Source organism: Chiroxiphia lanceolata, chromosome 1, assembly GCF_009829145.1.
Source record: "Chiroxiphia lanceolata isolate bChiLan1 chromosome 1, bChiLan1.pri, whole genome shotgun sequence".
Taxonomy (NCBI): Eukaryota; Metazoa; Chordata; class Aves; order Passeriformes; family Pipridae; genus Chiroxiphia; species Chiroxiphia lanceolata.
Window position 1 is genome coordinate 64,346,093 of NC_045637.1, and position 14,600 is coordinate 64,360,692.

At 46.6% G+C, this 14,600-nt stretch overlaps 2 protein-coding genes across 9 annotated transcripts in view; one reads left to right on the forward strand and one right to left on the reverse strand.

Annotated features, from left to right (window-relative positions):
• The window catches only part of GALNT12 (polypeptide N-acetylgalactosaminyltransferase 12), a 46,833-nt gene extending 44,645 nt beyond the window's left edge, over positions 1-2,188 (reverse strand). Inside the window, exon 1 of the mRNA XM_032674468.1 lies at positions 1,809-2,188. Coding sequence (XP_032530359.1) covers positions 1,809-2,188 — 380 coding nt within the window. The remainder of the gene's footprint in view (positions 1-1,808) is intronic.
• A 6,546-nt stretch (positions 2,189-8,734) lies between these two features.
• ANKS6 (ankyrin repeat and sterile alpha motif domain containing 6) overlaps positions 8,735-14,600 on the forward strand; it is a 41,304-nt gene continuing 35,438 nt past the window's right edge. For 5 of the 8 annotated variants that reach the window (XR_004357702.1, XR_004357701.1, XR_004357705.1 and 2 more), the window contains exon 1: positions 13,539-13,919. Coding sequence is in view for 4 of the 8 variants with exons in the window: in XM_032691710.1 (XP_032547601.1) it covers positions 13,570-13,919 (350 nt within the window). In the remaining 4 variants the exon portion in view is untranslated. Of the gene's footprint in view, positions 8,788-13,538; positions 13,920-14,168; positions 14,269-14,600 lie in introns of those variants that run through there. The other 3 variants (XM_032691723.1, XM_032691722.1, XM_032691727.1) reach the window with 3 other exon arrangements.

Sequence of the window (14,600 nt, forward strand, 5' to 3'; positions counted from 1 at the left end):
AGATTTAACTGTGTACAAAGAAATTAAACACCTGCCAGCAGATACAACAACAGTGCAATACAACCCCAGCTTCAGAAGGCAATTGTCTCAGAGGTTACATCACTGGTGCGTTGTGATTCTTTTGGTTTGGATATATTTTGCCATTTCAACATCCAAATATTCAAATCAAAAAGGGTCTGTCATTGTAGCAAAATCTATTCATCTATTTACAATTTTTTCATTTCTAGAACCATCATCCACACACATCTGTAATGTCTACTGTTCAACAACTGTAATCTCTCATTTCCTCTGACATCCTGTTATAGAGAAATGGCACAAGTCCAAAATAATTAATTGAAATTATTTAATTCTTCCCATGGAAAAGCAACTAAAACTATGGTCTACAGACTGCTTATAAGGAGGGAATATACGTAACTAAGAAAAATGAGGCTAGTGTCAGGCTTAAACTTACAGTAAAAAGGCCTTGCATTTGCATTTCAGCTTTTTGAGAGCCATCATAAGATTCATATTTTAGATTCAGCACTTATAACTAGAGTTGGTGAAATACTGGCCAGGACACGCTGATGTGAAATGAATGCATGGGAGAGACAGAGCCCTGCTTTCTTCACAGCTTTTTGCTACCATATTGCACAAACCTGTTGGAATGAAATAAACCTGCCGAAGCCAAGCTCAGGTGAAGTAGAGGAGAGGACTCTTGAGGAGTCAGTAGTAGCCATGGTTCCATCTTGAGCCCTTTGGCAGATGGTACATAGAATCACAGATTATTCTGAGTTGCAAGGGACCCACAGGGATCATTGGAGTTCAACTCTTAAGTGAACGGCCAAATACAGGGGATTGAACCTGTGACCCTGGCATTATTAGCACCAAGCTTTAACCAACTGAATTAATCTCACCCATAAGCGGGTATCCTGTTCCTCTCACCAGTTGGTCACTCACTCTGTGAGGAAAGCCCACGCTGCAGTGAATATGCAGCTAAACCAAGTATTTGCATTAGGCCAGGACAATCAGACCTGCTGTGCTGCACTGGCTTTACAGCTGCACTGAACCATTGCCTGTAAACTAGAATCACCTCATCAAACAGTATCTAATCCTTAGTTTACAATTGCTTATGTCATCTGGCACTGGTTTCATAACTGTAAATGTAACTTGCAAATGAAAATTGTCCCAACAACTAAGCATCCCGGAACAAACAGTCTCACTTCAGAATAACGTTACGCACCTCTGTAATCACCATTTCTAGCTCACTCCAGGTGATAATAAAACAATCTACTTTATACTGTGTGGCACAAGACATTTGAATACAACGAACAACTGAAATCTGGGAAGTGTAATATCTGTAAAGCTGGGAGTGACTGGAAAAGAACGCTGCTGCCTACAGTGACTAACACAGGGGACAGCAGCAGAAGGGGACAGCAGCAAGAGAAACACGGCAGCATGCCATTGCTTAAAGGCTGAAACCACACTACCAGGGCTACTGGGGGAAATCAACAGACTGGCACACGCATCACCAACACCCTACGTGTGCTGCCTCGCGGAGGTGAGGCAGCCAGTCACCGACGGACTTAACTCTGAGAACGAACGCTGTGATCTGAGAGCATTTGGGAGGGGAAAGAAAGTTTCAAAAGCCTCCACATTCCTGAGCAAGATGCAGCCGAGAGAGACGCGGTTACCCCGCGCCGGCCGCTGCCAGCAGACACTCCGGTTTGGCAGAGCGGCTCTCGCAGCCACACCTGCGGAAGGCAGGACTCCTCTGCCCCGGCCCTAAGCGCCCTGGGGGCCGCAGGGGGCCGGAGCCCGCCGGTACTCACAGCGGATGCCAGCGCTCGGGCAGGCGGCGGTGCAGCGAGATGCGATCGCTCAGGTAGATGTTGATCTGGTGCCGGCGGATGCTCTCCTCCTGGCGGCGCTTCTCGGCCGGGCTCAGCTCCAGCCGCACCGCCCGGCCCAGCTCCCCCAGCGCCCCCGGGTCCAGGGCAGGCTTGGCGTACACCGGCCGCCGCAGCAGCTCGGTGTCGGGGGACGGCGGCAGCGGCGGGGCGCGGCGGGCGGCGTGGCGGGGCGGCGGGCCGTGCCACCACACGAGGAAGCCGAGGGCGGCCAGGAGCCCCAGGGCAAGCAGGGCGCCCTCGCCCCGGCAGCCCCGGCCGCGCTTGCCGCAGCACACCCCGCGGCCGAGGCGGCCGGCCATGCCGAGCGGGCGGTGGGTGCCTCTCACGGACGCGGACGCACCCCCGCCCAGGGCGGACTCGGCGAAGTTCTCACGGACCTGCCCAAGCCGCGACACCCGCCCGCCGCCAGCGCTGCCCCCGCCAGGAAACCCGCCCGGCTCCTTCGCCGGCGGCTCCTCCTTCCTCCCCGCCCCGCTGTCGGCCAGCCCGCAGGGGCGCGGCGCAGAAGAGCGGGGTACGGGCGCTGCCGCGGGGCGGGGAGCGGTGCCCCCGGACAGGGAACCCGAGCCGCGGGTCAGCCAGGGGCGCTGCGCCCCTCCCGCCACTCAGCCATCTTCCCAGGAGCGATGCCTCTCGGCTTCCTCGTGGTCGGAAGGCTGCTCGGCCACCGAGGGTTCCAGCACCCCAGGGAAGGCGCACGGCTCCAGCCCGGTTCGGGCTCACCCTGGGGATCCAACCTATGGAACTAGAAAAGGTCCTAACGCAGCCCAGGGCAGGGAGGCATCCCAGTTCTGCTGGTTCATGTACAGCTGGGATGTGGGGAGGAGGGAGGAAGGCATATTCCGTTCACACACTTCCTGTCACCCTTCAAGGAAAAGGTGATCTGGTCACCCTGAAGGGACCTTAATAAATACTGTTAGCTGCATGGCAGATTCTCAGGGGTACGCCAGCAAGGGAAAATTCGGCTAGCATACTGCTGCCGGGGCAAGCTGCTTTGGCCATTGGAAGTGACAGCCCTAAGGATTGCTCTCTCCTGACAGAAATAGCCAGGGCTGCAGGAGAACAGCAAGGGACTATGAAGAGCTTTGGGGCTGAAGGAAACAAACTGATAGGAAACCAGGCTTCAACCATTCTTCTACCTCTAGAATAGAGGAGTAGAGCAGAACATGGACCAAGAAGCCACAGGCATTAATTACAAGCTCTTTTTCTGAAGAAAGGAATGGTCTTGGTTGAAAAATGAAGTCAACCAATGTGGCCTCATAGAGAGAAATCCAGAAGACAAACAAAAATCCCAAATTTATTATCCAGATAATGGGCAGTCCAATCCATGCCTTGACAGAATTATGGGGCAAAAAAGCAACAGTCATTAGTCAATATCTTCATATGTAATTCATACTCAACAACATATTTGTATGGCTTTTTTTTTACTTCAGTCCCAGCAGGATACAGCCCCACCTGTTTAAACTTGTGATCCGGAGGCCATGAGATTACATGAAAATTCCCCATTTTGCATTTGAAATACCTTAACATAAATGTAACATAACTGGATAAATTTTCTCTCTCGCATTCAGTAGGGAGCTGGAACCGGTCTTGAGGTGTCATCTGCTCCACGCATTTTGCAAAGAGATTGTTCACTGCCGTACTCTCTGCTGTTGGAGGCCTGTCAAGATCAACCCAGCAGAGGAGTCTGATCAATCCCAGGAGGGACTCCAGCCCGGTACGTGGCACTGGGCGGCGCTCACCAGTAGTGATGAGGAGTGCATGAAATATGTCTGACACTGAGGAAGGGAAAAGACCTTGCCACTACCAGACAAGGCCAGAGCATGCAGCTATGAGCTCTTTCTGATTTTACATGATAATAAATATTGTATGCAGCAACAAACACTGAGGGTGTCAACTACTGTGGAGGCCTTGGTCTGGACAGAAGGGTGTGGAATAATAATGACTCATCCTGACACTGGTAAACTAGTATAAATCAAGTACTTTAAGTGGATTTGCAGATGTTTTGTGTGTCTGTACACGTGCATAGATATAAACTGATTATTTCTATCCATCACAGATAATTATGTAAGCAAAAAATCTAGTTTCAAAGCATAAATACCAGCTGGCATAACTTAAACCTAATAGTAGTGAAGTAGTGAAATATGCATTGTAGACAGCTACTAAATCCCAATATGTTGGACTTGAGAACCTGCATTACCTAAAAAGGAAGCTGTGTCTAGTAGGCCTTGGGTGCTGAAGAGTCAGGTGGCACTACTAATTCCATGCCCAGTGATTGTGTTGTCTCCTTGCTCACCATCGTTCCTCAATAAAGGAAGACCATTCCTGGAATGAATCAAAGGAGAGGAGATCCTCCTGGACTCCAAAAAGAAATTGCTGGGGAGATTTGGAAGATGTAAAGAACAAAATGGAAGACAGAGTGTTAATTAAGAAGAGTAAGAAAAAAAAACCCAGAGAGTTCCACTGCAGGGTTTCTTCAGTATTAGAAGAATCAGTATTTTATTTAAGTATTCTAAGTAATAGAACACCATGGAAGAAATACAAGAATAAAGTCACATGACTAATGCAAGTTCTGAGATAAAAAGATGGGAATCGGAGAACGGAATGTGGCAGGACTGCAGGAGGCATGCTGCCACTAGTGGCAGACATGGTAAGATCAGGCAAGACTGTTGAAGAAGATAACCTCCATAGCTACCTCTCAGTCAGATTTTAAAAAGGAAGAAAGGGCTTGAAGAAAAGGTAGGAAAGCATCACCTTGCTTCCATAAATGCAAGAAAGGTTGCAGCTGGAGGTAAAGTAAGGGAGGTGGTCAGCAAAACAGCTGGGAAAGCTTTCTATGATCATTATTGCAGTGAGGATTAAAAGTAATACTAGTAAATGGTAGTTCCCCATGGCTGATGTCTGTTGTGGTTTGAAAGCTCCCAAAAATCCAGTTTCCAAACCCCTTGCAATTTGTTTCAAGGTGAGAGAGAAGGTTTCAGACAGGCACAACTTAGCATGGGGGAATTATATCAAAATTTATTACTAACGGAATAAAAACTATAGAAACTAAAAAGCAAATAAATACACAGTATTAATACAATTTCTACCACCCCTGGGGCCCTCCCACTTCAATCCAGAAGAAGAACCTTCAGGACGATAGCTAAAGTCTCTCTCTCATTGAGGTACGGGGCAAGGGGTCTTCTACACCCCCACCAGCTGCTCAGCCTCTGCTGAGGTCTCCTCCTGGACTGCAAGGGAACACTTGCTTCACCAGGTCTGCATCACGAGCTACAGGGAGCTTTTGAATCCTTTCCCCCTGCTTCGTGAAGGTTCCTCCCAGGGAGTAAGATTCAGGGACTTCTCCACTTCAGGTCCACTCTTCTCCCCAGGTTGCAAGATTTTCTGGGTTTTTGCTCAATCTTATACCCTCAAACAGCTTTCATTAAAGTCCTTACCCAGTCCTTACCCTTACCAAGCCTGCTTGGGTTGGCTTCTCTCTATCCCAGCTGCAGCATCGGCTTGACTTCCATGTGGCAAGGGGGGCATCCTCCGCATTCCTTGTCCTTTGGTTTTTGGCTGCCCTCGTCCAAACCCCACGTAGGGCACCTCCGAGCCCTCGGCCCGTCTCTCTTCTGCTTCAGTCTCAACTGGAGTCGCTCCCTTGTGGGGGAGGTAGCAGTGAGACTGCTTGAAGTTTCTCTCTCCTCTGCCTGGAATTCTTTCTGCTCTGCTTCAGGATCACCACTGCTGACTCCCCCGTTCACAGGGGAAACAGTGAGTAACTGCTGCAGCCTTGGCCATAGTGCCAGGGCCGTGGGGTGCCCAGGTCCCCAAACTCGGGATTCCCCTCAGCTACCTCATGGCTCCAATTCTCTCTGGCAATAAGTTCTCTTCCGGTCTGTTGTAATATGCTAATTTCACAGGGGCGAACCACAGCTCTCCATTGGCCCTGCATCGGAAACTTATTTGGGATTAACCATTTCCAGCCCCATGGGAGGCTAGACGAGTGAAACCACGACAATATCCAAACAAACACTCAAGAAAATTCACGGGAAAGTACAATAACGATATTAATGCAGAAGTCATTAAGAATCAATCAGTTGCATTCACAAATAAGTTTGGACAAGATGCAAAGAATATGAAAGGAAAGACACATTTTCTTAAACCTTTTCAAAAGTTTGTGGGGTTTAATTGTGTTGAGAAAACTGAAATTTCTGAGCTGAAATACTTAAAGTGTAAAGGCTTCTGCTCTGAATGTAAAAATAAGCCCCAGGAGAAAAAAGAAATCTACAATTAAGGTAAATGAGTTTACTGCAATCCATAAAGCTTGTAGCAAAATTTTCATGGAAAAGTTCCTTTTAAGCCATTCTGTTGTTTCTTTTAGGTTTAATAACAATGGAAGTTAAAACAATTTGTTCTGATTTTTTTTTAATATTAGTGTTTAGCGAGCCATAATTGCAGTTGCTTCAGAAGTTTTAGTCAGAGATAAGTAAAGTAACCAAACAAGTCATATAAAAGCCATAATTACTTATCTCGAAAGATCCATTGTGCTCTCCATTGTCTAAATCAAAACAGAACAGTGAAATAATTAATATATTTTAAAAGTTTATTTTTAAAAAGTGAATTTTTATTTTTCACCCCCAAAACAATCAAGATATTAACCAAACCTTTCAAAAAGCACTAAGAGAAGAAAATTAAGCACAACAATATGTAGTTGTCCATAAGAATTTACATTATAGTGAATGTAATAGCTCAAATTAAGGATGTATCTTACTTTCTGAAATATCTATTTGAATTGCAGCCAGTAATTAAGTCACCTAAAATACATGAGCTGATTGAAAGAATTGGTCTACATACAAGGAACACTTAAAGCGGTAAGTTAAGATGAACTATTTTACATGTGTATAATTATTAAAAGTTATTCTTATTTTGTAGCAATGACATACTCAGAAAAAAGTAGAGCTATTAAATTTTGCAGAAGCTTTAAAATTTACTTCATCCAATGTTTGGGGTTTTTTTTTTTAGATCTGTATTTTTGCTTTGTCAAAACGAAGCAAAATTCTAAAGTGGAAATGGGGTGGGAAGAAGTGTCAGCTACTAAGGACTGCACTTTTATTAAGTTCCAACAGCTTCCTAAATTCATACTTTCAGGGTAAAAAGAAAATATCAAATAACGTATTTCAGAATAATGATTCTCGTTTTAGAAAAAGCCAACAGTTATGTATTCTAAAAAAAAAGAAAAAATGATCAGAGGAATATGATAAGAACATGATGTACAAATACATTGCAGATAGATTTTTGTTTAAGGAGAAGAAGAGTCAGCCAAGTTATAAAACATACCCATGGAGAGAGCTTTGAACCTATGGATCATTGTTCACCATCGCTTTAATTGTGCATAAAATAGCACTGCCCTCCATAGAAACAGTTCCCCCAAACTCCCACCTTGGGTGCTCTTTCTCTCCTTTGTCAGCACAAGTATTTTTTAAATATTATTATTCAGCCCACAGTCCTACCAGTGCCAAGGGATTTTTTTATTAATGTGTTTGTGTTGAAAGTCTCTCTGTTTGAGACAGCTGTGTAGCACAAGCAAAACATGAATTGGCTGGACCCCTCTTCCCCAGCTACAGGTCTGCACCAAAGGGTGGGTGCTGAGGTCCTCAGTGCTTCAGCTTTACAGGGTAGGCTTTGGGTCAGGAGTGAAGCTGGGTGCATAGTGCGGAGGCAGAGAACATTGGGAATTTAGATGAGAGGAAGAACAAGTGGGTACAGAGGCCTAAAAATAAAACAGATTAAAACCACAGACTTGATGTGTGAGATAGAAACTGTCAGCTATTTCAGGGATCTTCTGTCAGACTGATGAATGATGTGCAATTCTCCTACTGACATGCCAATAAAAACAGGTGGCATTCAGTGGATTACTTGGGCAAGACCTCACCTGTACCAGCTTACAGATCTCTGTAGTACACGTATATGCATATGTACATCTACACAGACATACACATACACACACATAAAATACCTTGCTCAAAAGGTCACATACAAGTCAGGATACCTTAAAGGAAGAAACAATATGTCAAAGGCTTCAATCAGTATATTTGTTTGCTGTAGGTGTGTATTGTTGGTATATAAATGTTCTCTTTAACTAAATAGCCAGCATGAACTCCAGGCAGTGGAAAAGATGTACAGAAAGGAAGCCAGGGCCAGAAGCTTAGCTTTCAGAAACTACTGGAACAAAGCTGCAGTTCTGTGCATGGAATACGGCATGACATTACATGTTACTGAAGGTCTGTTATATTGGAAACCTGACTGAGTTTTCATACATAGTTGTGCAGACACAGTGAATTAAAATACTGAATTGCAAATAATTTTTGAAAGTTTGGTCAAAATTATGGCATATTCTGAAACACAAAAATGAAGTAAATTCCTCACAAAGTTATAGCAGCTGGTTATAATAGATGAAATGGAAACTGCTATACACACCATTAAAATTCTGATCAAGAAGTCAAACAGATATTATGTCATGAAATTTATCTTTGTCATCCTACACTGTAGCCACTTACTACCATGTGTTTTTTAGTAATTTTTTCAAGGTTATTTCTGTTTCTATGCCTAAAAGGACCAAAGCTAACATATATGAGTCCAGTGATACTGGGCAAGTACTTGCTTTTCTATGATGGTATTTCTAATATATGTGTCTGCCTTTTCATTAAGGCAGAGATAAGTGTTGTCACACAAAATGAATGCTAAAAATGTCAGTTTTCTTTTTCTTAGAAGTATGTCTTCCTTGTGATTCACACCAGTAAGGTTTTACAGTAGAAGACAAGCCTTTTACTCCTTGAATTGCCATGAAAAAAGGCCATCGTATTTGGGGATTTGAGATGCCATCATCCTCAGACTTTCATAATGCAGAGTATGAGTGAGTTGGCTGCCTCTAGTTTCATGGATTTCTTCAGAACAGATTGCTTGACTACTTGCATTTTTACATTTCTGTTTGATGCTTTTGATTATGATGGTAATTTTACAATCTTCCATATTATGTGATCCTGTAGAAATTTGCTCATGTATTAAGGTATATGTCCATATGTATTACAACCTATTATTACCGCAAGGGCAACAGAATTTTTTGTCATGTTACCTGGCCAATTTGTAGTTCTACATCCCTGCTTTTTGCCGTATTATACTTACTTTACTAGTTCCACCCGTGTGTTACATGCCCTAATGGTTTCCTAGTCTTTGCTTTGCAAATGGTGAGTTCTGTGTCTTGCAGAAGAATGGCTCTAAGTTGATCTCATTTATGTAACTTTGTTTGATGAGTAGCATCCATAGAGCTTACATCTTCCTGCTGGTGTTTTCACAGATTCACAGAATTAATTAGGTTGAAAAAGACCTTAGAGATCATTGAGTACAACCTATGACCAAACATGACCATGTCAACTAGACCATGGCACTAAGTGTCACGTCCATTATTTTCTTAAACTCCTCCAGGGACAGTGACTCCACCACCTCCCTGGGCAGCGCATTCCAATATCTGATCACTCCTTCTGTGAAGAACTTCTTCCTAAAGACTAACCTAAACCTCCCCTGGTGCAGCTTAAGGCTGTGTCCTCTTGTCCTATTGCTAGTTTCCTGGGAGAAGAGACGCTCACCTGGCTACAACCTCCTTTCAGGTAGTTGTAGAGTGATAAGGTCTCCCCTGAGGCTTCTCTTCTCCAGGCTAAACAACCCCAGCTTCCTCAGCTGCTCCTTGTAGGGCTTGTGCTCCAAACCCTTCACCAGCCTTGTTGCCCTTCTTCGGACACACTCCAGTACCTCAACATCCTTCCTAAACTGACGGGCCCAGAACTGGACACAGCACTCGAGGTGCGGCCTTACCAGTGCTGGGTACTGAGGAAGAATCACTTCCTGGTCCTGTTGCTGATAGGCCAGGATGCCATTGGCCTTCCTGGCCACCTGGGCACACTGCTGCCTCATGTTCAGCTGGCTGCCAACCAGAACCCCCAGGTCCCTTTCTGCCTGGCCGTTGTCCAGCCACTCTGTCCCCAGCCTATAGTGCTCCATGGGATTGTTGTGGGCAAAGTGTAGGACCCAGCAGTTGGCCTTGTTGAACCTCATCCCGTTGGATTTGGCCCATCTATCCAGCCTGTCCAGATCCCTCTGCAGAGCCCTCCTGCCTTCCAGCAAACCGACACTCCCCTCCAACTTGGTGTCACTGCAAATTTGCTAATGTAGACTCCATCCCCTCGTCCAGATCATCAATAAAGATATTAAACAGGACTGGGCCCAACACTGATCCCTGGGGGACACCACTAATGACCGGCTGCCAACTGGATGCAGCACCGTTCACCACCACTCTCTAGGCCCGGACACCAGCCAGTTCCTAACCCAGCAGAGAGCGCCCCTGTCCAAGCTGTGGGTTGCCAGCTTTTCCAGGAGTATGCTATGGGAGATGGTGTCAAAGGCTTTGCTGAAGTCTAGATAGACTACATCCACAGCCTTCCCCTCATCCACCAGACAGGTCACCTGGTCATAGAAGGAGATCATGGTCAGGCAGAATCTGCCCTTCTTAAATCCATGCTGGCTGGGTCTGATCCCCTGGCCATCCTGCATGTGCCACATGATTGTGCTCAAGATGATATCATTAGCAGTGGAGACTTACGTTAGAAAAGTTTCACAAATATTGAGCTCACATTTTTGTTCTTGCTTTATCTGTTTGGCACTTTTTGGCAGGCTTGTCCTGTTCCTTGCACTTTTCTCATCTCCTTTTTTCTAAAGTAATTTCTTCATTAGGGTTTCTTCTGTCATTTTAAATTACTTTTACCTCAGAGCAATCCAACATTGATCTATACAGATTAGCACAGAATTGATGTGAAGGAAATTTCTTGTCTGGAAGGAATTTCACTGACTGGACAAACAAGATGCAGTTTGGACGAATCTTCTGAACAACCAACACACAATCTGCACATGAGAATCTTGGTTTTGTTTTGTCCTGTATTATCTGCATTATCTGTATTGTACTGTAAACTCTGCACTGGTGTGGCCTTACCTTGAACATTGTGTGCAGTTTTGATCACTGCAATGTAAGAAAAATATTAAGCTCTTAGAGAAAATACAAAGGAGAGCAATGAAGATGGTGAAGGGCCTTGAGGGTAAGCCATATGAGGAGTGACTGAGGTCATTTGGTCTGTTCAGCCTGGAGAAGAGGAGACTGAGGGGAGACCTCATTGCTGTCTACAACTTCCTCGTGAGGGGAAGAGGAGGGACAGGCACTGATCTTCTCTGTGGTGACCAGTGATGGGATTAGAGGGAATGGCCTGAAGTTGAGTCAGGGAAGGTGACTTGGATATTAGAAAAAGGTTCTTCACCCAGAGGGTGGTTGGGCACTGGAACAGGCTCCCCAGGGAAGTAGTCAGAGCACCAAGCCTGACACAGTTCAAGAAGTATTTGGACAATACTCTCAGGCTCTTGGGGATGGTCCTGTACTGGGCTAGGAGTTGGACTTGATGATCCTTGTGGGTCCCTTCCAACTCTGCATATTCTATGATTCTGTGATCTTCCAACCTAAGCTTTCTCCATCATCTTACCCTAATGAACAGTTTGAAAGGCTTAGATTGTTCTTTCATTGGTGAAGAAATCAAATACTGTATTTTCCAGAGAGCCTGGTACTGCATCATTCATGAGAATATTCTATAGCACTTCATTAATTTCAGAAGAAATCTGATTATTTTTTCCATGCCTTGATTCTCATTCAGTGACAGAAATCACCGACTGATCATACCAGTATAAATGCCTAGGATGCCAACTGAAGATAGTAATGACCATCAGATAACAGCAGCAAAATTCATCACAAATAATTTCTTCTCTCATTTTGTAAACCCCAGCAAAGATTTCCTATTGATTACTTATAAGTTTATTAAAATAAGAGTTTTATCTTTGCTGTTAGGTTCCTAATTACATTAATGATATCTTTGTCTGGAGTTTCAAACCATTAGTAGAAATTGATAGCGTAATCATCAGCTACATAACAAATTTGTACAATCACTATGTACATTAGGTTATCTCAAAGAAAAACTGGAGTGATTGTGTCACTAATTTGACTATATCTCAGCATGCACTTTGACATGGTAAGTATGACCCAGTTTTCTTCAATCATGAATAATGTGTTACATTAATTACTCTTGTCATTCTCTTCTTCCAAGCTCTGAAATATTAAACAGAGTAAATTGCACCATCCACTTTTATTGATAATGGCAAGCTCCTCATACTATCATAATTTAAGAATGGCTGGATCAAAAGTCTACCTAGCCATGCATCTTCCCTCTGAAGATGGCCAATGTAAGCTTCTTTATGCTTAAGGAAATTATTTAACCTAAGTATATATGTTACATATTTAAATATTCTATGAGTTAACACATCTATAATGAAGGAAGCATCACTGAATATGTGCCCTTGCTAGGAATTTGTTCTATTACTTCTGTAACGATAAATACGCAATTTTTTTTTCTTTGCTGTGAATGGTACTTTCCCAGGGGAAAAGTGGCCATAACCACAGCTAGGACTCCTGTTTGCTGTAGACTTTCTCCAAGTGTAACCTATTTGGCCCTTTGCCATGATGGTTTGGCAAGCTGGATTCACAAGTGGCTCCAAGTCAAAAAGCTGTGTAACTTGGAAGATAAGGATGCCACTGCCTAAAACCAGGGGATTGCTTCATTTTAATGGCATTTGGTGGTTTTACTACACTCCCTATAAGCTTTCTCAGTCTTCTCATCCCATCCCCAAACTCTCCACCACTGTAATAAGTGCCTGTTCTGCCATTGAAGTAACTGATTTTCATAGAAGATTACGTGCCTGAACTTGCAGGTACACAACATGATATTCTTCAGTGACTAAATTCAAGAGTTTGCTTTATTTTTTTCCCTTGCTTTAGATCCTGTAAACCAGAATAACCTGAAAAAAATTTCAGGTTACCTGGGAGGCTGAAGCTAAAGAGAGGTACCTGAGAAATACAAATTTTATGCTCAAAGTCTTTGAACTGAAAGACTAACCAGTGCTGTCAGGTGGTGGGAAATGTATGGGGGCTTTTTAGGGAAGACTCATCTTTAAATCCTGTTACCTCAGTGAAGGGAGAGACTGGTTTGGAGCTAAAGGAAAGACAAAGTAGGAAAGTCCAAGTAAAGGCTGAAGTATCACATAAGCAGAGTGGGGCTGCTAGAGGGAGCGTGCCAAGCTGTAGAAGTCAGGTTGTGAAGCAAAGAAAAGGGATTACTGTGTCAGGTGAGAGCGAATAAGCTCCGTAGCGAAGGCTTGCTGCTATGACCCCGGGCGGATACACTTATTTGTGTGGGAGTCAGTCACTATGTGGAAAATGTCTGCAGCCCAGATGACAGAATCTCCCGGGCCAGGAGCCGTGGGGACCCCGGCGCTGGCTGGGCGAGGCGGGGCGGCACTGCCGGCTGGGCAGGGGAGGCGCCGAGGCCCCGGCCAGGTAGGGAAGCCCCTCGCCGGCTCCGCGGAGCGCGGCCCAGCCCGGCGCCCCCTTCCCGCCCTGCGAAGCGCGGCCGGGGCGCAGCGGCCGCCCTGGGCCGGCCTCCTCCCGCCGGCGGAGTCCCCTCCTCCCCGCTGCCTTCCCGGCGGCCGGCGAGCCGCTGGCCAGGAGGCAGTGGCGGGCGGCTGAGTTGCGCGGGGCCCGGCGGCGCTGCCCATGGGGGAGAGCGGGGTGCCCCCCCAGGTCCAGCTCTTCCTCCGCGCCTGCGAGCAGGGCGACTGCGAGACCGCCCGGCGCCTCTTGGGGCTGCCCGGCGGCGGCACCGCCGACCTGGCGGCCTCCTCCTCCTGCGACCCCGAGGAGGCGGCGGCGGAGCCCCGCGGAGAAGCGGCGGCCCCGCCGACCCCCGCCGTGCCCGTGGACTGCACGGACGAGGCCGGGAACACGGGGCTGCAGTTCGCCGCGGCGGGCGGGCACGAGCAGCTAGTGCGGTTCCTGCTGCGGAAGGGCGCCTCGGTACAGAGCAGGAACCACTACGGATGGAGCCCCCTCATGCAAGCGGCCAGGTACGGGAGGGGGGGAGCGGGACCAGAGCGGCTGTCCGGCCGCTATCCCGCCTCGCCGCGGGGCACCGGCCTAGTCGGCGGCAGCGCCGGGGCGGGGAAGGGAGGGAGGGCCGCCGAGGCTGAGCCTTCCCCGCCCCGGGGCTGCCGCGGGCGCTTGACTCCCTTGCCCTTCTAATCCCGGTCCCCGGGCCAGGGGAGGGCGCCCGGGAGCGCTGGGGAGCTCCCGGCGGGTCAGGCGTGTGGGAGAGCGGGCGGGCGCCATGTTGGAGGCTGTGGTCGGTCGTCGCCAGTGTATCCAGGCGTTATGTCGGGGGATCGAGCCGTCACCTGTTCCCGTCCCTGGGGGTGGGTAAGGAGGGGTTGTCTAGTCTAGATTTGGGTAGGTGTTGCGCTGGGGCATTAGGTTTTTATCTTTTGTGGTGATTGAAGCAGTGAACACTATTTCTTGAGTAAAGCCAGCGCAGAATTGCAGTCAAAGGTAACCCGAACGTGAAAACACTGTTCCCCTTTTTCCTTCTGTGACAACAGGATACGCACGTACCCTTACTTAATTTTTATTTTTTTTTGGGGGGGGGGGGGTATGTATGTGTCTTACCTACTTGTTGAAAAGTCACGTCTGACATAGAACACGAGTTTGTGGTGCGCTGCTGGGAGCTCGGTGAACTACCATCAGACCTTCGT